Genomic DNA, 26017 nt, shown 5'->3' with positions numbered 1-26017 from the left:
AACAGTAAAATCTTATAAGACTCAGATACTACTAGGACACCACTGATATCTGATAATTGTGAGATATGAACTGAACATTATAGGAAGCATAAATATTTTTAATGATGAATATAGTTTTAAAGTTCACAGTGAAATATATACAGCAGTTTTTATAAAGGCTCAAAGCGTCTCCTCCACACTCTTATATGGAAAAGTTGAGTCATATTATTAGAACTTAGGAAAACGAGATTGTGGTAGAGCACTTTCACAGCATGTGTGAGGGCCTTGGTTCGATTCCCTGCATCCTGAAACACAATACAACACATACAATTAAAAAAAAAATAGGGAGGGGACAATACATAGCGAGACCATGATATCCCAGGGATTGCTGAAGCCCTGTCACAAAGAGAAGGACCTTCCCTAGCATATGGAGTAATCGCTATGTTTCCCAGGGACAGTCAGCAACTATGTTCACCTCAGGCTCATCAGGAAGAGGTAAACTGTCAAGTGAGATTTCAGTCATAGGGCGGTTTGCTTGGGACACACTGGTGTTATGTAGTCATGATAGATAGTTTATCCCAGCACCAAACTGCCGCTTGGGAAATCTTGAACTCAAACAAAGGCTCAGTCACTATTACCGTCAAAAGGTGCACAGAGACAAAATTTGGTTTGCAGCAAAAAAGATGAATTAAAAAAAAAAAAAAGATGAATCAAAGAGAAAAAATTGTCTAATTGTACAATCAAAATAAAAACTGAGACGTATCTTGTAGTTGGTAATTACTTTTAAGTTTCAGCAAAGTTCCACGCTGTTACTTATATTATCATAATTATAAATATTATCACTGATTAACATTTAAAATGTTTCTATATAGCAATGTATTTATGGAGAGGCTACTTCGATTCATACATACTTCTTAGTAAAACGATGTCCTTTTATATATGGGAATAAGGCAGCAACATTAAAATTTTTGTTATATCATTCTAATGTTCTCCCTTTAGTTAAATAGTCCAAAAAATAACTTTTTGAAAGAGAAAACTTAGTTTTTTGGAAATATTTAAATATGCTGAAATCTTGTGCAGTTTGACGATTTTCATAGGAAATCAGGATAAACGCATGAACCTAAAATGTAGACTGACTTAAGTAACCCAAGTAATCTCTCAGATAGCTTGTGAGCACTGGAAAGATCTATACTTATAAATGATATAACACATTCTTCTATTAGCAAACACAAACTCTGCTATCTTTCAATCAACCCCCACCCCATATTCTCACAAGGAAGGTCCTCAAGTGCCAGTGCCTGAAGTGATGCGCTCTGACAAATCTAACAGCTCTTTCTGTGTCATTCCTAATGCACTTGTCACTCAGTATTATCCATCCTCATTAATGACAATGGGAAAGTTTATCTTGGGAACACGTTTTAAATCATCTACTCTTTACAATGGGACCATGAAATCTCTTACAAAACATGAGGCGGGAACTACTCTGACAACAAAACCCCTTCCTGGCAGCTTTATTCTTAATTCCTGTTCAAGGAGTAATCTGTTTATTATAAAATCATACAGAACAATATATTAAACAGAATTTGAAACAAGAATAGCTAGTGTGATTTTCAAGCTTACAAGTATTTTTACAACATTTTTATTAAGCTGAGAACACTGCTGAGTCCTTTTTGTGTGGCTTCATGCAATCATCGTTTCCATTCTACATCATAATCACCTTTGAAAAGGGGTTTGCTTTGCCCAATTTTAAAACAAATTTCAAATAATTATTACCTGGTTCTTAAATATTTATTAAAACTATGATGACTTGTATTAACTTAAATAAAAACAATTTGCTTTGAAATAAAATGCCCTATTTTAAAATGTCTAAAAGTTTTAACTTAAAAATAACCTAAGCAATGCCAATACTACTTTTAACACAACGGTAATTACATTTTAAGCTTGAATATGATGTTTTAATGTTTTAAGAAATTTTTACAGTTAAAAAGACAGAAACTAAGTCAAACTTCTCGATCCACAGTGCCTGCTGTTTTAATGTAGCTTTTGTACTTCTGATGATAAAATAAATGCTTCTAGGAAATATGTCCTTAGGTCTCTTTAATATTCTGGTATTAGAAGTTTAATGCTACATTTTGTTTTACTCACTGGACAGTGAAGTCATATTAAATACAGTATAATGAACATTATAGAGTATTAGATTCAATATTGATTTTAATAATTTTCAATCACTGAAAGGCATTTGTATAATTAAACAGCAATGGATATTAATAGTTCATATTAATATTTAAATTGTATAAGCCTATACTTTATAACAAAAGCATTTTAACCTTAGAATTTAAAATGATTAATATTTTAAGTTAATGCTTTAAAGAGTTCCTTTATGGAATGTCACTAATATACAGGCTACATGGTTAAAATTCATGTTTACTGTATAATAAACACCATAAATACTATAAAATGTTTATTTTGATAAGTAAGGATGAATAAAATAAATATAAATCTAATATCATACACAAAATAATAGTTGTTCCTCATATTTGTTGTGAATCTAGGAACAGTGTCGAAAAAGTAGCATTTTATGTACAGCTTTGGAGAGCAAGCTTAGCCTAAAGTGTGGGAGGCTGTCTCAGCATTTGAGTGATCTTGGGAGAAGCCAGTGCCTTCAAGACAGTGAACATCACAAGACCACACACACACACACACACACACCCCACACACAGACAGACATCCCTCCACAGACACACAGACAGAAACACCACTCCCACAGACATACACACCCACACACGCCCCCACACTCCCCACAGATATACACACATACCACACCCAGACACACACTCATACACAGACACCCACCCACACCCACACAGACACACCTCCCTCACGCCCACAGACACCCTCACATGGCCACCACACCCTCACAACAGACACACACACACACATACACACACACAGACATCCCTCCACAGATACACAGACAGAAACACCACCCCCACAGACACACACACCCACACACGCCCCCACACTCCCCACAGACACACACTCATACACAGACACCCACCCACACCCACATAGACACACCTCCCTCACCCCCACCCCCACAGACACCCTCACACCGCCACCACACCCCCACGACACACACACACACACACACACACACACACACACACACACACACACACACCTGGCTTTGAGCATCTGAACTCTCCTCCAATTCCAACCTTTGATGAAATTTGACATTTTCATAAAATAGTAGTGCAGCTTGAGAAAAGATAGGTATTTTCAGAAAGAGGACGTATTAATTTTCCAAGTCAAATTACACATCAAAGGATTATGCATTCACTGCTTTTTGAATAGGGCAGAATTTAAAGACTATGAATCAGATTTTTCAACTCAGTAAAATTTGTTTAAAGCACTAACACAGAGATTCTTCACTATAATAATTTTTCTCACAATAACCAGAAAGTAAATATTTTTGGCCTGGAAAACACAAATTTCAATTTAGTTATGTAGGACAAAGGAAGCATGGCAACACTAACTGGCCTCCTAACATCCAGGACGGTTTACTTAGACACAGTAGGTCTAGAAAGAATTGAACCATGAGTCAGAGCTGCAGTAGAGGCCTGAATGGCTTTATACACTGCACACAGGGCCAAGCATAAGAATCTTTCACATAAATGGGAGATGGAGCTGTTATAATCTAGAACATTAAAGCTGAGCACATATATGGTGTTGTGCAGAAATATGTAGACCATATTTTCCAAATACTTTTACATGTGTTGTTCTTTTAAAAATCAAATTATCGATTGAATCATGTTGTTATGTGACAATAATAACATAACTGTAAATAATTGTCTTCATTCAAAATCTTATGCATATCAGAATGGCTTTCTTAGAGGAGACTCTTAAGTCGTCAAACTAAAGCAATACTTTAAAACTGGGCTGTCTCGTGTCCATCAAGACAGGCAATAGGGTGATTCCTTGGTAGATACTTATAGATTCCCACATTATGGAAGTGACATGAGTTACTTTATGATAAAAGCCTACGAAAACTGTAGAAAATGTAAAATGTTGTATTCTAATTTCATTTTATACTATCATCCATCAAATCACAAGCTCTACAAATCTACATTTTTTTCTTTTAAAGACAGGAAACCATAGGCAATAAAACCAGTTATGTTTGTCACAGAAAATGAGCTCTATCAACAGGTAACTAATGGGTTAAACTGGGCTGGACAGTATAGGTCTTGAAATGAAGGAATTAGACATAATTTCCATTTGGTTTTACTCCATAGAGTAAACCCAGCAGCTCACATAAGGAACCAGATTGGAAATTTATAATTGGCATTTGTGAACTGGGAATATTTATTACTGAACCTCTTTTTCTCTTTTCGTTTTTTCCCCGTTTCTAGCTCTGGCTTAGAATTAGCTATGTAGACCTCACTGGTCTTGAAATCAAAAGAGATCTGCCTGCCTTTGTCTTCTGTGTGCTGGAATTAAAAAACGTATACCACTATGCCTGGCCTTTGTTATATCTTTTAAGATGAAGCATCCAAATAAATTTCACAGGTAACAAGATGACCATAATGAAATAATCATTCACATAAGCATATCAATTATGCATTGTTAATTAAAAACTTCTTCCTCATCGAATACTGGTATTACAAGCGTAGCTCTACTTCATTTCACTAACAACAGCTCATTATATTACCTGCTATGTGTTGACAGTTGCTTTGCTTATGCAAAACCTTAGAGGTAGATTAACTCTCCAAGGAAAGTATGCTGGTACATTAGATCATCCCTCAGAGTCTGTAATGCTGAAATTGCTATAGTGAAAAGTGTCAGGAGGGCATTTACTCACCCATCCATTCACTGAGTATTTATTAAGCAGCAACACAATTAGGTATCGAACTAGGAAGAGGTGGTGAAGAAGACGAATCAGAAAGACCTAAGTTTGCAGCACTTATTATACCTCTAAAGAATTATATGCGCTCAAAGCTTAGACAGTCTCAAAGGAGCCATAGAAAAACCTGGTGTTTTCACTACACATGAAGTGTGGCAGCAAAGACAGAACAGTGCAGAGCAGAATCAAAGCCGATACCAAGGTGAGAAGATCAGTTTTGCCATCGGATCATTCCATGGTCCATTTTTTAAGATCAATTCTTATAGACCTATCAAGTCTACATGGCTTTAAAGGATATTTTGCTATTATATATTTGGCCTCTATGCCCAAATGATGGGAAATTGCTTTATTTTTTTCTGTTTGTTGTGTTTCACTATGTAGCCCAGGCTAGCCTCAAACATAAATCTCTTGTCTCAGCTCCCTAAGTTATAGATGTATTGGAATTACATGTGTATTCCATCACGTCTGGCTTGTAAATTAGTTTTTCCTAACCTAGAAGCTGTTGTTTGGCATAAATTAGAGATTAAATCTTGTTTAAAAATATTTTGCCTATTGTTATTATTTTATGAATTGGGTGCTTGTCTCTCTCTCTCTCTCTCTGTGTATGCACATGATGCCCACGGACCCAGAACAAGGTGTCAGATTCCCTGGAACTAGAGTTCCAGACAGGTCTGCACTACCACACAGGTGCCCACAATGGAACCTGGGACCTCTCCAGGGCAGCCAGAGCTCTTGCACCTGAGCTATCACTCCCGCCCCTTGTTGTTGGTTTCAATAGTCCACAGACCTCCCTTCCTGCACCTCCAATTTCCTCAAGTTAAGCATGGATGGTTGCTGTGTATCTGAACGTTCAAATATAGAGGGAAGAACTGTGAGGTGCTAGGCAGATTTATTGGTGTGGCTTTATAGTTTGTTTTTTAATTGCTGTGCTGGGTTATAGGTTTCATGTGATCTAGGTAACCACACTATCCCTGAACTAAAAACTTCCAGTCTCTGAAATTTATTTTTTTGAACCTAAAAAGGACTTTACCTCATAAATACCGCTACATATGTAAAATTTATGTATGTTAAAACTATTACAAAGAATAAAATATATCATTAATTTTACTTTTATTCTTGTCTTAACTTATTAAAATGTCAGGTTATGGAGTTCATTAATTATAGAATATTATTACAACATCTGTACAACTGACCTCTAACTGTACCAATAGTTTTTATTATGAGTGTTATCTAACTCCCAGACTCACAGAGATCTGCTTGCCTCCTGAGTGCTGGGATTGAAAGCATCCATACTACGCCTGGCTAACCATATTTTCTTAGTGAAGGTAAATGTCTTTATATTTTTAAACAACCTCAGTTTTTTTTAGTAATATTAATTAACCGCAGAGACTAAGGGTTTGCCATCATAGGATTTATTGCTTAATTTTACTTAAAGACAATATTCAAATAACCTCAAGGAAGACTTACAAAAGAGTAGCTTTAAATAAAGTTAAACTTTCATTAGAACTTTGTTTCTAATCTTGAAAGGTGAGGTTAAAAATTGGTGATCTGAAAAACTGAATTTGGTAGATCCTTAATTAACTCATGAATTACATATGCCTTAATTATCTCACAGGATAATATCTGATGCTCCAAAGATAACACTTAAAAATAATCTAGAAAAACATAAAATACAAAAACATGTTAACTAATTAAGGTATCAGGCTTAGAAATTATGCACTCAAGTTAAAATTCCTTTCTCCATAGCAATCACTTATAATGGTTTTATGAAAGACCCGATGAAATTAATTTGCATTGCTCTTGGCTTCTCCCATATGTAAGGCAAGTTACTTTATGGATAATCATATATATAATTAAGGTGAAAATACTGTTACTTCCTCTCTTTTTACTTTCTTTGTTTTGGAAAAATATTCTATAAAACACTATTTTTAAGTGTGTTACTTTCTAAATTCTACATTTTTGTATTCTATATATGATTCCCTACTTTAATAACTATTTTGATACAATTCAAAATTATTTCAAATTTAGTTATATTATATTTACATTCTGTATTTGATGGTCCAAAGATAACTTATAAAAATAATTTACAAAAACATAAAGTAGAAAAACATTCTAACTAATTAAAAGGAAATTAGTCACAATTGGCAGAGTTTTTAAGCCTGCTAGCTGTCCAGTGGAACTGCGCACAGGAGCCAGAAGATCAAGTTTAACATGAGCAACTACAGGAGAATGACTCAGGGAAGGTTATGTAACCCTCCATCCTGTTCATCCTTTTACAGCAAGATGAGAACACCAGTGCATGCGCAAGGACCCTGTGAGGCTAAGGCAGCGGTGGACTGTGGCGCTGTATGGAAACGCATACATGATGCCTGGAGTAAATGCATTAAATGCATGCTTCTACAACTTGGTTTCCAAGTTATTTTAAAAATGGTATTTTAACATTTAACAAGTATCTATGGAATTAATAAATATATATGTTGAAGATTTAGTTTTGAACAAGACAGATGATGTCCCTACTTCTAAAGAACCTAATATTTTAGTGATAAACTGAGGAAATCAAGAAAGGAGCTGATAAGCATATAAGCATTATAGCAACATATCTGTCACAGTACAAACTAAAATAGGGTATTCATCTGCAAATACCTTCACATTTCCAATGGACCAGTGGATGTTTTCAAAGGAAGGGACAAAGTGGATCATGATGATCCCTACAGTCAAATGGTGTGAAAAGATCTTGAAAGGACTGGAAGGCTGAATATTTTGATGTTTGCTGTGAAGGAAAAGTTTGGGGGCAAAGTATCCACAAGGTTCCCTGTGCCACAAACAAGCTCACGGAAACCATATTTATTAAGCATGATTATCTGAGGCACACTGGAGGGCATTTTAGTAGAATATATGTTCTTGTGTTCTAGAAATTTAAAAATACAACTTGGCAGGGAAATAGGACAGGTGTGATTTGCCATCACTTGTTTTCTTTGTCTGTCTTTCTCTGACACATAAATGACACATTGTGGGAGGAAGTGTTTCAGAGCTATTGTGTAAACGGGTAAATTCTGCTACAGCAGTTCTGTGAAGGCTTTAAGAAACTCCTAAAAGGACTGCAATATAATTTTTGTGGAGCCAAAGCACAGAATGCACTTGCAGAAGAGTCTGTGCCTGCAAACTTTAGGAAGGAGGAGAAGAGCTTTTGTTCTCTGCAGCTTTAGACAGCCCTCTGTGTCCCAGCATGGTTTCAAGGACAGTGGCATCACAAGCACTGGGGCTTCTTTGTGGACTGATGGCTGAGGAGTGTTAACAACTCTGCAGTGTTTGAATTTGGCTTGTGAAATCCTCAACCAGATCATTCTCAAATTTACTTCCTAAAATATGGTTATGAATAAGTATAAGAAACAGTCAAGTGTTTGGGGCTGTAGCTTGTGGTGGGGGTGGGGATGGGGGTTACAGAGTGCCTGCCTTACATGTGGAAGGTTCTGGTTTTGATTTCTAGTACTGCCAAAACCAAGGTACAATAGAAAACAATAGATTCTGGGCTAAATTTATAATATAAAGAGCTTTATATAAAAATCATTTACAATAAAGATATTATAAGATATTGAGACATTAAAAATAGGATTCATTTGCTATAATTAAACTTAAGAGCCTCAGTATTGGTACCCACACAGAGACTTGAAGACATCTAATAGTCAAACAGGAACTGACTTTGCCTTGCCAAATGAAGCAATGGTGTTCCGCCAGCTAAGCTCACAGGAAGCATGTGAGATGAACACAAAAGCAACCAGGCCTCATGCTGCCCGAGGGAAAGTCAGCAAGATGGCAGTTTCAATCATTTGGAATAATACTAAAGCAGCCTTAGGCTTTTCTCAGAATGGAAACATGTCACTATTACTGCAATATTTCAACAAATCAGAACGCAGAGGCAAGAACACTTACACAATCCCATGCTAGAAAGGGCACTTTACTCACCATGTAAGTGGAAAACAATTATAAGGAAATTTCAGAAAAATTGTCAGCGAACGTAAATGACTAAGGGAAAACGTTTTTTTTCCCCCCTCCTTTCAACATGCTTAATAGATTTTTAAAAAGCTTACCACTTAGAAACAATTTCCTTTTACATTCTCCTTAAGGAACTATCAACGTAAGGAAACTTAGATGAAGCACTAAGTGAAAAGTTTGGTATTCAAGCTGCCAGGAGGAAATAACCATTATTCTCCACCACAGCACCAGCTCCCTGTAAAATCTGATGAAAAGGAATATGTTTTCACAACATTCATACAGGAAGTAAAACAAAACAAAACAAAACAAAACTACATTTCAAATAGTTTGGGAAATTATCTAATCAGTGTACTTTTAGCATATGTCTGATCATGTAGCCATCTTTGGTCAATCATCAAAAAAAAAAAAAATCAAAGGCAAATTGGCATGACTCAACTCCAACTTTAATACCGCATGATTGTGTCGTGTAAGCTTGTTTTGTGTGAGAGCTGCTGTGGTTTTAGCAGAGAGATTAACTACCGGACCTAAGCTGGCCTCCAAACCTTGCCCTGCTGATGCCTCTGGCTCTTTGAAGTCTGACCATCATACCTGGCAAAACAACAGTGGGAACTAGGACAGTGTCAGGTCTAATCAGATTGTTCGCTGCAGCACAGCTAACTGTGGAGTTCACTAATTGGCCCAATTGAGGATTATACCTTTCGCTACAGATTCACGACAATAATTTAGTTAAATGATGTCCCCCCCCCCTTATCTCTTCTAATTAAGATTCCAAAGTTGGAAGAAATAGGATTAGACAGAGTCTCACAACTGTGTTCCCCTTAAGGTGGTATGCACTTTTGATAGGTTCACCATGGCAATGTAAAATATATGTAGTAAAAAATTAAACCAACTTCTAGAGATTCTGAGAATCTGTGACATTGGTGTATGCCATATGACTAAGGAATTAAAGATATGGGTATAGTGCATTTAAATGTTAAATACGTTAAAATTACATTCTATTGTTATGTAATGTTAACTTTGTTTGTGTCGATGTGAGTGGGCATGCACTTGCAGGTATATTCACCTTGTGCATACATGGGGAGGCCAAATGGTAACATTAGGCATTCTCCTCTACTGCTTTGCTGCCTTGTGTTTTGAGACAGGGTCTCTCAGTGAATCTGGAGCTCACTGTTTCAGCTAGACTGGCTGGCGAGTGAGCCTCGGGGTTCCGTCTGTCTTTCCCCTCCCAGTGCTGGGGCTACAGGCATGCATGGCCACATCTTGCTCTTGTATGTGGCTGGGGACCAAATTCAGGTCCTCATGCAAATGCAGTAAGCACCCTATAAACTGAGCCATCCTCTTCCCTTGGATTTACTTTTGAAAAGTCTTTTAATTCAGATGAATAGAAAATTATATTCAATATTTTAGTTTTGACATTGGTAATATACTTATGAATACAAGCTAACTTAAACAGTAACCAATATTTATCATGGACATTATTGTCAGAAAATTATATTAGTCTCTATGGCCCATGATACTACTACTTAATAGAATTTCCAATTATTTCAGGAACATCATTGTGAATTGAGAGGCAAATTTCCACGCTCTCTCTTCATCTTTGGGTACATTAATATTTCACTTTCCTACTTGTCATTAAAAAACTGGAAAAGCCATAGAAAGTAAATCTAGAGCTAATAATATTGTGCAACAATCTGAACTGTTAACATTTTCACAATGACTAGCAGCCTGTGGGATTTTATACTTTGCGAAATATAAACATTTTAGATAATTCTATGATGGTACATCAAGCTATATTATTGTCACATCATTAAGCTAATTTACAGCAATAACATATGCAATTTTGGTATTAATAGTTAGGAATGAATCTATTCAGTAAGTACACCAAGAACAGCTAGTTATGATAACAGGTTGGCTAATTATCTTGTGAGAAAAGTCTTAGTGATTGGGGAGGTATGGAGGACTCACATTCTGAACTGGGTGCAGGTATCATAAGGCAGTCTTGAATAAGCTTGTTTTGCTTTGACAGCCTCCTCTCACTACTCAGTCTATATGACCCAGATACACTAACTATTATTTATTGATTGATTTAGTGAACATTTGTAGTTACAGGATGTACCTTCTGTGAATTTCAGCACAACTCAGTTCCCAACTTGAACTTAGAAACTTCGATGTTTAAAGCTGGAAAACTGTCCCATTCTGAGAAAACTTTTTGTAATAATTTTATAGACGCTGCAACTAATGTAATGATTTACCATCACTTGTTAGACAAGTAAGTTAGTAGAACGTGAAGGCTGAAGCTACACAATTGAAATATATTTCATTCATGTAAAATGTTTCTATCTCATCATCAAATTCAGTGCAGCTTTATCTCCAGCTCTACCAACTATGTATTATAAGTGCATCGCAGTTATAAAAAAAGAATTAGTTAATAATAATACCAACATTATAGAAGAAAAACAAATTGCCACACTGAAAGATCATAAGTTAAATAGTCATTTCAGCTTAGTGCTTAGGCCACTACAGAACTACAAATCCCAGAGAGTGGGGTTTATGTGGTTGGTACATAAAGCTGATTTACTTAGGCCACTTAGAGATTCCATTTATAGCTCCTATATATAGTATACATTTCAACACATATATAGATCTGCCCAGGACATGACAGATCACTATTTAAGCGGCAGTGCCATCACGCAGAGCTACAGTGTCAGCACGGTAGATAGGATTCTGCTGTGTTTCTCACAAGGGTCTAATTTATGCAGCTTGATAGCTACAGGACATTATAATAATTTATTGTTATGATTTCTTCTGAATCAGAAGTATATATTGATATATGTACTCCCAGAAGGAAAATATACCATTCTATCTTTGAGCCATTCTAAGTTGGAAAATACCGGAGTTGCTTCACCTGTCGTACACAAAGGCCAATGGCTGAACAGGCTCTGACAGAACCCCGCCCCTCCTTTGCTTCTTGTCTCCATCCACCCCTGCTTTGTGGCTCATCTGACTTCAGGTACATCCAGTATGTAATAAGGACATCTGCCTGTGTGGAGTCAGGACAGGGATAGTGCTTTAGCCACCAAGCCAGGCTCTGCTTCTGGGAATAACACCCAGAATCAAAGCCCAGGACATTACCACTTCAGACTTTTCAGGAGAACAGCTTGCATTTTATTAAAAAAAAAAAAAAAAAAGTCAGAATGTCAAAAAGATTTATGTACTTTTGTCATATTTGTCACTTAAAATGGCTTTTACCTGAATTTTTATTTTATAAGCCCCCAAATCCTAACTGATTAGATCAAACCAAAGGATTTGATTGACTGATTAACTTCTTGAAAAAGTGACTTTATTTTTGTTTTGTTTCCAAATACTGTTTCCAAAGCACAAAGCGACAATGACAATTCTTTTAGTTTTGTGAAGTAGCAAGAAGTCTGTGTGGCTAGTCAGCATTCTCTATTAGAACACAGTGCCACTCAAGGGAGTAGCCGCACCTGACGTTACACAGGTGCTGCGTTTTCCCTTCCTAGGCCCTGGTAAGACACTGTGAGGAAGGTCACATGCAGCAGTCACATGACATCTTACTTTGGGCACAGTAACTTTTACACTGAGTAACTCTTGCTTAATTTTTATGTAAGAGAAATACTATCTTAGACTTGGTTTTTTTAAAAAAATTGGAATTTCTGGGAAAGTACCATGAAGAGGGAAAAATGTTATATTTGGAGCATAAATTTAACTTAAAAAATGCAAGCATACTTTTGCCAGACAATGAACTAAAATCTAGTTGTCTAAAAGATTGTAAGTCACTCAGCACTCCATCAGAGAAGCTGGAACAACGCTGGCACAGTTACAGTCTTGGGTTTCATTTCAATGGTTTCTTTTGAGAAGTAAAGCAAATTAGCTCAAGAGTCACTATTTCTACACACTCCTCTTGAGGCTTTAAGTGGCTTTTGAAGGGAGTTTTCCCCAGATGAGGAACTTCTAACACTCCTGCAGAGATGACCTGCCTGAAGAACTGGCTGCCTGATTAACTATTAACTGCTCTCAATAGGATTAGATAATTAAGGACATTGATGACCATTAATTAGGAGGAGGGCACATTAATTTGTCACAGGATAGGACCCTTATGATGATTTATAGGTTAGTGCTACTTGTAAACGTGAAGGGACAGAGAAAGAGAGAGAGCCATTAAGTTCCCTTATCAAGTGGCCAGCTTAAAGAGGGCAGAGGGTCAAAGAAGGGCCACAGTGGTCACTTTAAGGGTGAAGTCCCAAACACCAAAGCAGTGCCAAGCTACATTGACCAACATTTGGTGATGAAGTTAAAAATATGCTAATTTATTGGTGGTAATTCTCTCTTTTTATGGTTTCAAGCAGTTAAGACAAGTGGCCTGCTTAAGAGCTTTTCATTTGAAAGGAGATTAAACGAAATGGTTTGTCAAGGCAGTTTGGCTGTTTTATGTCTTTGTTAAAAAAAAAAAACCCAAAAACTGCACCAACTATATTGGTAACTATCACACCCTCCAAATGCCATCTCTCTGAACATTTACTTCATTAATAAATATATCAACTCTAATTGCTTAATAGTTCCACGTTCATTTGCTCTTTAGCAAGATTAAGCTGAAATAACTCTTTTGTATTGCTTTCTGTCATCCTGCTTGCAAAAAGGTCACAAAAATTCAGCTAATATACTTACAGCCACTAGTATAACTCATACTTTGTTTAATTCAACATTATCCCTAATGCTAAAAACAAAAGAAAACAAACAAGCAGACGGAGCTTTATGAAGCAGGGATGAAGCTTGCTATCCATACACAGTTGTGGGTAGCATTCATATTCCACACACAGTAAGCAGAGCTCATTAACATTTAATTAAATGCTTTTGAAAGCCTTGGAGATACACGTCGCATTCATTATTTGAGTTTGGAGCTTATTTTTAATAGCTATTAAAGACTTTTTTTTTTTTGCTGTACTTGAATAATAATACATGATTAAAATAGAGGAAAATATAACAAAAATTAGTCTGCTATAACAAAGGTACTTAATTTGTAGCCTGAAATGTATGTTAGATGCTTTATTAGAGTGAAAAGCAGGCGTGGGGAGACCATTTACTTTATGACAGTAAACTAAAACATAGAAACTTTCTTACCTCAATGGTGAACAGCTTCCTTTTTAACTTAAAAGCTAAGTCTTTGACATCCGATTCATCACAAGTCAAGTTATTAAGCCGAGGAATCTTCCGTATGTGGATCAAACCTCATGGAATGAAAAGTAAAAGAGAAAGCCTTAAGTGCTGTCATCAGAGGCATAAATTAAAGAGTCTTACAGCAGAATCTGTAAATTTACACACACGCATCCCCTCCCCTTAAAACTGGAGCTGACTACCAGGAGCAGTGAGGCAAATGGTGTGATTAGACTCAAGTAATCAAGCAGAATAAGATAAACAGAAATCCTTGAGCGAGGAAAACTAATTGCACTTTGGTACAGGAGTACAGGTGTAAAGAGGGACCTTAATACTTGTCAGAACTACAGCCCGTCTGCGTGTGATCCTCCTTCGTATTTACAGTAAGCAAATATGGCTATCACCTTGCATGCTGCCCACAGCACCACTAAGTGAACTTTATTTTATTAAATGCACCAGTAAGCAGCCACAAAACAAGGCTTTTGTGTTACTGATAACCTTCAAAACACCAATAAAAAGTATTTCATTTTGTACATTGAGGAAACCTCTGAAGAAAACAACATTTCAGCATGGTCTAAGATAAAACATTAGTCTATATGCCATCCGGAAACACTGATTTTTATGGCACGTTAGGCCCTTATGTGGCCACTAGAAGCTCTGCAGCAGTGCTAGGTAAACCGTGAGCTTCGGGCCTCATCAGCAGAAACACTTGCTAATCTTTCCTGACAAGGCACTGGATGGCTTTTGTGTAGTTTCTGACTAAACCAGGAGTCAGTTCCCACAGATGAAGACATGGGCGGTTCCTCAGCACATCTTTTTGCCTGACTCAGCTCATATTTAAAAACACCATCTCAGGGATACTGATCCCTGAACATGGGATCAGAGACAGCAAATGTCAGATTGGAGTAGACAGACCTGCTTGCCTGTGTGTGTGTGTGTGTAATGCTCACTAATGTGTACATGTGTTTAGGGTGTAAACCTTCAGGAACTTCACTCTTACAAGTGACTCCTGCCAAGTAATTCACTAAATGAAAAATGCTTACATTCCAAATATAATATTCTAATAATTCATTTGAGAATTTCATAGAATGTATTTTGATCATATACATCACCTACTTTTCATTAAGCAATAGCACTTAACACCTAAATATCTCTTACATACTTATTTAGTAAAACACACAAACTAGAAATAAGGACAGCACATTTTTCATTTTTTTCTTACAGTACATGTGCTTGTTAGCTAATTATTAACTTAGGAGGCTTTACATAGTTCATTAATTATTTTATTATGAGGTCCTTCTTATTTTAAGAGCATTTACAAGTAGAATTATTCATTACACATGAAGAATAATTTACTCATTCAGAGATTTCAGCACAAAGAGTGACAGTTCAATATTTGAAATATTTTAACCAATATACATTTAGAATATAAAACATAATTTCAGTAAGTTTATAAATAAATGCTTACAAATGATAATGTAACTTAGAACATATAAGTCAGGAGGTTCAAACTCCACCATCAAAACCAAACCAAACTAAAACTGTAATATAGTAAAATGGCCAACCAATTCTTCCGGGTTTATGTCAAATGACAAGCTAATATGTATCCTCCTTTTAAGGTGCTAGTGGTGGGGACTGAACCCAGGACCTTGTGAATACTGAGCAAATGCTCTACCACTGAGCTACATCTCAGTCTAGGGCTCCTCTTACCCCACAGCAGCTAGTTTTGTAAAATGTACACCTGCATAAATCACCGAAATGCTGCTACGCTTTTACAGGTTGACTATTCGCTATTCAAAATGATTACAACCAGAAGTAGTTCATAGTTTGGATCATAAAATTAAGGATATTTGTAATATACTTATTTCAGACATGGTTAATATGCATGACTGATTTCATTGAAACGTTAAGCCATCGGCAGAACAATCCTTCAGACCTTGGGTTCGACTACTTTCAGTTATCATAATCTGCAATTGTAGTTTGACAAATGGCTGAAATAGACTACTAGCCAGGAAGGGAAAATATTTACCAGTGGAATAAGATTCACACCATGTTATAGCAGATGCTCTAATCAGACAAGGAGGATGCCCTCCGGAATATGAGAAGCACTCAGGACACGTTCTTTTTATGATAAAGATGATGCTTACCATGATAGTCTTTATACAATGGGTTGGTTTCTCTCTCTGATCCAATAAAAGATTCCAGACCAACTACTGTATCTGACAAATTTCTCACACGAGTAGTAATTGCTTTACTCTGAAAAAACATAGAATTGGAATACTCATTTTATAATTAATTACAAAATAAAGCATGTACACAATACCACTATACCACCTTGAATATAAATCGTAACGTAGATAAGAAACATTAATAAGTAAAAGTTAAAGTACTAGAGTCTGAAAAATACATGAAATAATCTCCTAGTTGAATGTCTGATCTGCACAGGTATTCTGTGTTAATTTTAAAGAGTTGGAGGTAAGGCAATACTTGGTAGAAAGCATTAATTATTGCTCATTTGGTCTAATGAGGAAAGCTTCCCTGTTTTCCACCAGAGAACTCGGCAGACAGCGGGGTTGAAAAGAAGGGACAGTACCATGTATAGCATGGCAAGACCCCCACTGCCGCCATCAGCTGGGACCAGCCTCAGCCTTGCAACAGTGCAGCTCCTGTGGCACAGTAGAAACACAGGGAGGCCTGGCTAGGGGCTGTGACAGGGTTAGTTCTGGAGTTGTCTGTGTCCCTTTCCAGATGCGGCCTTTTGGCTCTAGAGTAACAACAAAGGCAAAGAAACTGTGACTAACACTGACCAACGGCCAACACCTTCCTCCTGAACCCAGCTCTAGATGAATCCAACAATGCTAAATAGAATAGCTTGGGAAATGGTCTGGTGCCGGAATCAAACAATACATTAGCATGGCTCTCAGCAGAGAATGCCCACTTGCTAAGTACTAATGACTCAAAACCACCCAGAGTTCATGGCCAGGAAAGTAAAAACCTCTGACTAGCCAGCTGTGTGCAACTATTTTACTTCATGGAAATTCAGTACTCCTCGTAGGGTGATTCCTCATCGGGCGATAAAGCTTAAAAACTTTAATTATGTCACAATACAGGGCAGTTTTGTTTTACAGATAAAGATTTGTTGAGATAAATCATTATTTGTGGAATTTTGAAACTGTCGTTTTATAGACTAGCAAGATCCATTAGTTTATAAACTAATTTTAGAAGAAAAGGATGGGAGCTATAAGGCAGGCAAGAAAACTGGCCTGCTTGGTGCTGTGTCTTCTGTAGGAGGGGAGGCCACAAAGACTTTTGTTTTTACAAAAGCTTTACGACGACTGCGGGTTTAGTGCTGTTCTTGTTCCTTACATGCCTTGATGAAACTGGAGAGGAAAGAGGGAACACCAAGACTATACGACTCACAGGGAAGCGCAGCTTCCAAACACTCTGCTACAACGGCTGGTTAGCTCACGCCTTAGGCGGTATTCGAAGCTCCTCCAGAGGAGGAGTGCGTATGGCACGTCAGCCTCTAATCTGTGCTCTCAAAAGGAGACAGTCTGATCTTAAAGAAACTTTGAATTATGTGGACATACTATAAAATACATATAAATTTGCAAATGGCTGTTTTTCCTAAGGCAATTCTTCACTCAATGGTGAGAAAATAATCCAGATTGATTCCTTACTTTCGGTGCTGTGCCACAGGGGATGGTACTGCTCCAGAAATAACAGGGGCCTCAGAGGCCAGAAACATGTTCCTCTCAATATTTCTTTAGCCAAAGACCATTATATCAAACGCATCCAGGTTGGGTTTCAGCCAGTTATTCTTCACCCAAACAAAAATGTCTGCCAGACATTCCAACAGCTGGGAGACAGTTCACAATGAGTCAACTTGAAAATGATTCATTGTGCCGAGTACCGAACAATGTTGGGATGGGGGCGGGGTGTGGCTGCGTGGGTAGTAAAGGGTGAGAACAAGTGGGGGATGAAGAAAAGCCATGTGGTTCCCCTATCAAGAAGAATCTTGGATAATAACCAGCAGGCTCCGATCATTTCATTTTTAGTACACATTCAACTGAGAAGAGTACTCATGTCACGGACCTTCAGATGAGCAAGCGCTTATCAAGGCTACTGACAGTATTTCTTAACCAAAAAGGTCAGATTTACTTTTATCTATAAATAAGAAAAACAGCTTTTTTTTTTTTTGGTCTAAATATCTAAGTTTGTTAGAACTCAAGATTTCAGGCAAATCAACTTGAGTCTTCTCAATGATATGATTAGTAGAACTGTAAGGTTTAAAGATGGGCTGATTGCCATTCTAATTCTTACAGTAAAAAGGTGCTGTGTATTCAAATGACTAACTCGACACTGTTATTTCTTTTCTTTTCTTTTTTCATTTAACCCAGAGGTTAACTAACAAGCCATTAAAAGACTATAATTTTATATACATACATACATACATACATACATACACACGCACACACCAATCTTTTAGGTCTTTTTAAAAAAGTTTATAAGTGATAAATTACTCACCAAAGAAAACTAAAAAAATTCTAAATATAAAACAGCATGTACATCCTTATTTCAAAATTTCTCAGAAATGTACTGACTTACTCTTACTTAGGTCTTTCTAAGATCTATACTTGTGCCATTGTTATTAGTTGTGAACTAAATATCTATCTAAAATGGTTTTTATGGAACTTTAGGCCAAGAAGAAATATTTAATTATATTGTTACCATAAAAGAATTTATATTTAACAGTGACCTTTCTATTTTCTGGTAGTAAGCTAATAGCACAGCTATTCTGCAAAAGTTGGTACAGTGTAGCTAACCAGACTAATTGTGGAAGTTATAAGATATCTAAAAATATCTGTAGAATAAGAGTAATGGAAAATTATAAAAGAATAACATCTACATTTCTGACTGAGATAACTTTTATTTTTTATAATTTTTTATTATAAAAACATTGAATTTCTAGCTCTTTGTAGGAACATAAAAGATATGTGGGCATGAAAATGCAGTTCTTATTCCTTTTTTAAAAGGTGTGATTGTTTGTGTATGCTCAAGATTCTTTTACAATACGGCCCACTGATTTGATATTACCTTAGAGCCATGCTTATAGCAAGGCCTTATGAGTCACCACATTGAATTAATACTAAACGGTCTTTTAAATAAAGATAGATGAATTTATATAAGAGAACAACAAATTAACGCATTTAGAAAACCTTTTGAAAGCATAATAATCACAATTCGGTTTGTCAGGACTACACTGTATGTAAAAGTCATCATAATATGCTGGCTAGTGGTGCTCAGAAATCTTTAGCACAGTGACTAGAGTGGAGATCTTGACACAGAACTTACACATGCTTATCCTCCTGGACTCTAAGCACTTTTACTCATTAGCAAAGATGTGAAACCTCCTACTCTTTAGTTGAAAATGAAGAAGTGACATCAACTCCCAAGACACATATTTGAACATCATTTCTATTTTAATGTTGAAATTATTAAATTAAAGTTTCAGACAAGGATTATTTAAACAAGTTAGCCATTAAAGAACTTAGCCATTATGACTAAATTAATGGTTCTGGTGCACGTGTGCCATAATGACATCACTCAAGTATGTACGATGATATTGCCACCCCTCCTCCTTGCCCATCTGGATAGGGAATCTAGGATGACTCAAAAATCCTTCTTATACTAGACAAATCTCCCTTTGCTCCTGGGTGAAAGTTGTCAGCTCTGGAAAGTAGCCAAGACATGACTAGGAGGGAAGCCAGAGGGAAGAGAGCTGGTGTCGAGGAGTTTTAAAAGTTTTCTGGCAATCTCAGATGGCGTTGTCATAAGTTGCAGAAACGGCCCTTAAAATTTCTTATTCCAGTGTAGTTTCTTACTTATTTAAACTTAATGCACATCAGATGCTGCTGCGAATAAGGCAAAGGAGACTACTCAGTTGTCAGCCATTTTATTTTCATTTAGATTCTCAAGGACTGTTTGCTTTTAAGAAATGGAAGCATATTTTTTATTTAGGATATAAAATTCATTAAAGGAATTTCAAATTCTCAAAGGCTAATTTATCACTTTCTTTCAACTCAAAGCTCATAAATCTAAAGTAGGAATTTTAAGATAAAACATTCAACTAAAGTCATGTAAAGCTTCAACAACCTTTCTAATACAAGGTCTCAGCTAGCAGCACTGACAAGCAACATGGGTATGTTAAACCCTGAACATTTCCTTACTTTGATGATGCTAATTACCGCAACTACATAAAGGATACAATTTGCACCAGCACAGAATAATTTCTAGTAAATATTTTAACTCAAGGATTAAAAAGTTAATTAATCAGCATTTTAATTTCCAAGTTACTTCAGAGAAATAAACTAATTGACATAAAGCATACATACACTGTCTCAAGAATAAACTCGTGACTTGCTCCATTTATACTATCTAAGAAAGATGGCAAAGAATACAGGAGAAGAGCTCTCATTTGAGGACAGCATGAGCGTCAGATCTGCACACAGCACAGTTTAGTTAAAGAGAAGGAAATATTTCAGGTCCTTTCTGTTTGACCAGGACATAATAGGAAGAGCACACGTGCACGTAGGACTCCCACAGTCAAGCTTGGAATTCTGAACCTTTTTTTTGAAGAGTGTACATGGTTCTTTGTCATGAAATCCAACACTAAAGTTAGGTAAGGGGCAAATCTAGGGATATTTGAGGAAGGAAAATTTTCATATTTCTCATGTGTTCAGTTGTATTAAAATGAAGACTATAAAACAGTGATTTTGACAATCTGTTCATTACTTTGTAGCTTAATAATATAATTTTATCTGACAAAATTATACTAACAGACATTTTACAATATCTATTAAATTAATTGTTACAGATTTAATGCTTTTATTGAAGCGCACAGCTTATTTTAGAATATAAAAAAACTTTGTAAATAAGGTAATTTAAATGGAACCTATCTCTTGCTATCATCACAGAATAACACTCATACAAGGAAGTAATAAAACAAACATTTCCTTCTAAAGCTTAAAACATTTCACAACGGAGGCAAAGGCAAATGTTATTTCAGGTTAAAGAAGAAACAAGCTGTTGATTTTTTTCACGTTTTACTAGGAAGAGGCAGTGAAGTGACATGTTTTGTGTGTTTTATCTATCAACTGTGTGTTCTGACTTTGTTATAAAAAGGGTGGCTCCTGATTTGCTTTAGAGCATGATTTTAGAAATACTGTTCCCTTCCACTGGCCGAGGAGGTATGTACAGGCCTTGCCTTTTCTTAGCCAGTATTTTCTAAAACATTAACAGAAGATGTGCTGAAGGCTTTCAGCAATGGGATGCAGAAAATATGATTAAAAAGTAGGCTACACTAAATAACAGTCTATCGTGTTCAAAGCAAACTCAGGCTTTCCCCAAAACTTTAAAGCATCTAATTTTACATTGTGGAAATTAATCAGATAACTTGGTTCTTTGTGTTTAAAACTCTTTTGGGGGAGACTTTCAAGTGATATATTCTACTTTACTTCTTTATACTTAAATCCCTTGGAACGCAGTCACAGATACAACCAAAGCAAAGTGTCCAGTTAATGTCTGTGCTACTGTGGCAGGTTAAAGACACTAAAGTTTAAAATCAGCTTAGACTAATACCACATTGAGCATAAAATGATAGCCTGTCATCAGGAACAGGCAGCCACAGCCAGGTCCAGATGGGAGACTGGCTGGGGAAGGCTGAGGCAGGTGGGGGAGTGACAGGAACCTGACAGAAGACAGGAGTACTCCCTCTGCTGGCAAGGCCCTCACCTGTTTGGATTTTTAACTCGTGGCTAGCTTTTCTTTCATTATTTAAGATATAAGCAATAAATTATTTAAGGTGTCTCCTTTCAGTCTTCTGTTCTAGATCTACACATTTTTAAATACCCTACTTTCAGCCTATGAATTTTTCTAGTATATAGGGATCCAATGTTTCACCAGGAGGCTTAATTATTTATCTTGTAATTTAATTATATGATAAACATAAGCAAATGCAGACGTGCTTTATTATATAAGCTTTCTAAAATTAATGATGCCTTTAAATTACACTTCTTGATATAGCTATATCTATATATACACCCATATATGAATTAAATAGAAAGTCTTGGGCTATAGACTTCGCAGTGTCTTTCTTTGGCTCGGTGCAATGCTCTGTAATGAAATAATATAGAAATGAACCATATAAATCAACTATACAGGGAACAAGGAAACAGCATGTCACAGCAAAACAGCATAGACGTACAGCGCCAAACCTATCTGACAATCTAATGATCTGAACTTACAGATATTATGTACTAATATTAAGAACTAATGATTACACAAAAAACTAGTTAAATTTTACAGAAAAATTATTCGATATTTGGTTTTCAATGTAAGTTAATAGCTTCAGCAAAAACATTTAGTAAAAATCTGTTCTAAGATTTTGGCCTACAACCAGAAGCTCCCAGAACAGGAGGGATCAGCTTTTTCACCCACTGTTCTCATCTGAATCCTGGCGTAAAAGCTACTCCAGCTCCCAGCTTTCCAGAAGGCTCCATCCCAGGAATCCTTGCCTGCCATTTGGTTTGCTGATTTTAATCTCCCAGGACTTTCTTAGTGGCTCTACTCTGCTGAACTGGCACTTGCTTCTCGAAGTGAGTTATTATTAAACCTGTAGGTCAATTGTGGCACTAACAACTCTTTGGAAGCTTTCAGCCACAGTGTACAATTTGCTGATCTAATTAAATATTAATTCTAAGTGTTACATTTTGTGGCTAAGAGCTTTTATTTTCCATCATCAGCCTGGAAGAGAAAGAGGTTACAAGGCTAATTTAATCTCTCCCTTTGTACTTCCTAACATTAAAGATTAACTGCATAGGGTATGAAAACATTATTAAAAGAGCTAGAACTCTTTATATAATAATGATGTAATTAATAGCAAAGGGCTAAAACATAACATCAGGGCATACTATTTGACCTGGTACTTAAACAGCTGGAAAAATATCACTAGTAGCAAGCACATTTTGTTTTACTATTAAGAAATAACTATCTTTTTTTCAAAGACACCAAGTGTTCTTTCAGGAAGAGTAAACATCTGAGTAAGTAAATAGAAATAATTCAAAACTCTCCATTTTTTCACAGGGATTTTTCAGTTAGCTTGTAACACAATGAACAAAAGATTTAATACGTTTATGTACAAAATAAATGCACAATTAAACTTCGATTTCTTTTTCAAATACAAAAAACTATGTAAAAATAGTGTAAGAGACCCCTCCCCCATTTTGTCTTGTACCCAGTTCCCATATATTGAGCACACAGCTGCTTCCCTGCTTCTGCTCCCAGAACAGCTGTATCTGTGCCTAGACACTGATTGTCATAAAAAAGATGTGGTCCAGCAGCCAAAGGTTCCATATGCCTCAACAATGACTCACTCTCTATACCATGACACACTCCACTCTATATAATTGATGAATTTGAGCTTGGCCCTAAACAGCCCTTTAGCTAATAACTGCTAACATTACAGGACTACTTATGAAACATCATCCCAAATGCTTTAGAGAAAGTGAAGAAAAATCCCCCAAAATGATTACTTTCTTTACATTGTATTGAATATACTTTGGTTACACAAAACACAAGAAGGGATCTAAATGGTATTTTCCCCTTTTCAATAGGAACACAAATCTGACTGGTGATTACTACATCTTGTTATTATTTATTACATTAAGACAAAATTGTTACTATTAGATACATTAAGACAAAATGTTCCATGTACTCTTATAGATACTTTATGTAGACAGAAACTTACAGATAAAGTGAAGTACAAAAGTTTCAGCCACATTTGACCAAGACAATCACTTAAATGTATAGTGCATGTATGATGCACACAAGCTGCGGTAATTTTAGAATAAAAGAGATACTGCTAATATGCATACTGAACAGAAAACAACCGGGAACTATAGGAATCCCAACTCACAGTAAGAGAGCTGATATAATTCTATTAATTGCTATCTTAAAGAAAAAAACTATATTTACAGCTTACTAGATTTATATAAAGTTACTAGAATATGACACATATAGAATAAGATTTAAATGACATTCATTTGGAAAAAAAGAGCTCTTAAAACTTGTAAATGTGTCCGTTTCCTACAATCACTCTTGGATTAATTAAGATCTACAACAATTACAGGTCGATTATTATCTGACAAGATCTTGATTAAGAGAGTATTCATGAAAAAATTGATACCTAGAATATCTAGCTTAATTTATCTATTAGTAATGGACAACTATGATCAAGAGATTACTCCCAGAATTTTCATACTGAAATATTCTCCTTAATAAAGTACAGTTTTAAAGAGCATTGACAACTACGTGTATCTCTGTGTGGGTATGCACACGTATGTGCAGGTAACTATGAACACCGGAGGTGTCGGCTGCCCCTGGAGTGGAAGCTGCAGACAATTGTGAGCTGCCTGACACAGGAACCACTTTCAGGTTCTAAGAGTGCTGTGTGTTCTTAACTAGTTAGCCTCCAATTCTCACAGTGTCCCTTTAAAAAGAACACACACAAATCTGCTCCAATAATAATGACTATTACAATAATTACAGATAAAAATATTTTCCAAAATTTTATAGTTATAAACAAAAATATTTGATAATTCATCAAGTAATTATATTTAACTCTTTACATTAGCCCTTATTTATCTGTTTTTATTGATTTATGTATTTATCTATTTTTATTGCTTTACGTACAGGTACATGGGCATATGTGTGACATGCTATGCATGTGGAGGCCAGGAGATAACCTGGCAGAAGCTGGTTCTCACTTTCTTCTAGATGGACGCTGGCAATCACACTCAAATTGTCTGACTTAGAAGCAGACACCTTTATCATCTTATTTCTTAGCTAAGAATTATTTCTTACTTATCTAAGAACAAGAGATAAATTCAGAAGACCATTGGGTTCCACTTACAAAATGTGTATTCATGATTTGTAAAGGCAGCCATGGCTTGGCGTGGTTTAGCTGGCCAAATTTAGGCATTGAATGCAACATTACAGATGGAAAAGTTTCTCTACAGACAAATGTTCTACACTATTCATATCAGTGGTTTCAGAGCCAAATATATTAATATTATTGACTAATCTGAAAAGCTGTTAATTAAGATAACAATTTAAACCTCATTCAGCATTGTAAGAGATAGGGTTCTTCCCATTTTAAAAATCAGGAAATACATTTTCTTTGGTATGAACCCATTAGCACTGCTAAGCGTTGTCCAGTGAGAAGCTGGCGTAAAAAACTGTAAGGGACATATCACTGGAATACAGAAACTATGTAGTAAAAACACTGGAGACAGATATCAAGTTACCAAGTTCCAATGACAATAAATAAAAACATGTCCCAGTCTGGCTTCCCATGTGCAATCTGCTCTGAGGAAGAAAGTTTAACCAGCTGGGGCACTGACTGACGTTTTTAAGCAAATGCAAGAGATTTTCATCCTTGCATTATCACAGCTAAAGGAACATTTTAGGCTGTTTGTGTTGAAAAGTTCCTTCAAGAGCGTAGATTATGACAACCCTGAAAAATTAAAAGCAAGGAAGGGTAAGTAAATATTCTTTGAAAGGAAAGCTATGGCAAAGATATAGGAAAATAACCTTCTATTTTAATACCAAGTGTGTCAGTGTTTATTTCCCGACAGTTTTAGGCCACAGTGTTTTTAATCTATATAGAAAGAAATAGAAATCAAGGCTAACCTGTCATGGGTTGTGTGAGAAGTGTACAAACTACAGGAAATCTATTTTCTTTTAATTTTGCCAACAAAACCGTATTTGGGCACAAAACTACGTTTTTATTTCCTGGAAAAAAAAATACTGGTTCTCATTTTTCACAAGCACGCAGCTATCACTGTAGGATTTTCACCATTCATATAGATTTATACATAAAAATTTGAACTTAAAATAGTCTTGTAATTTCGT

At 36.1% G+C, this 26017-nt stretch overlaps 1 protein-coding gene across 3 annotated transcripts in view; it reads right to left on the bottom strand.

Moving 5' to 3' along the window:
* The window catches only part of ELP4 (elongator acetyltransferase complex subunit 4), a 214318-nt gene that overhangs the window by 102586 nt on the left and 85715 nt on the right, over positions 1-26017 (bottom strand). For all 3 annotated transcript variants that reach the window (XM_084774341.1, XM_084774342.1, XM_084774340.1), the window contains exons 8-9: positions 16192-16300; positions 14012-14118 (exon numbers count right to left, since the gene is read on the bottom strand). In XM_084774341.1, coding sequence (XP_084630467.1) covers positions 14012-14118; positions 16192-16300 — 216 coding nt within the window. The remainder of the gene's footprint in view (positions 1-14011; positions 14119-16191; positions 16301-26017) is intronic.

This window comes from Acomys minous (assembly GCF_964271855.1).
Source record: "Acomys minous genome assembly, chromosome: 3".
In the NCBI taxonomy this organism is placed as follows: Eukaryota; Metazoa; Chordata; class Mammalia; order Rodentia; family Muridae; genus Acomys; species Acomys minous.
Note: the sequence above shows the minus strand (reverse complement) of the source record. Positions and strands in the feature narration are given on the sequence as shown.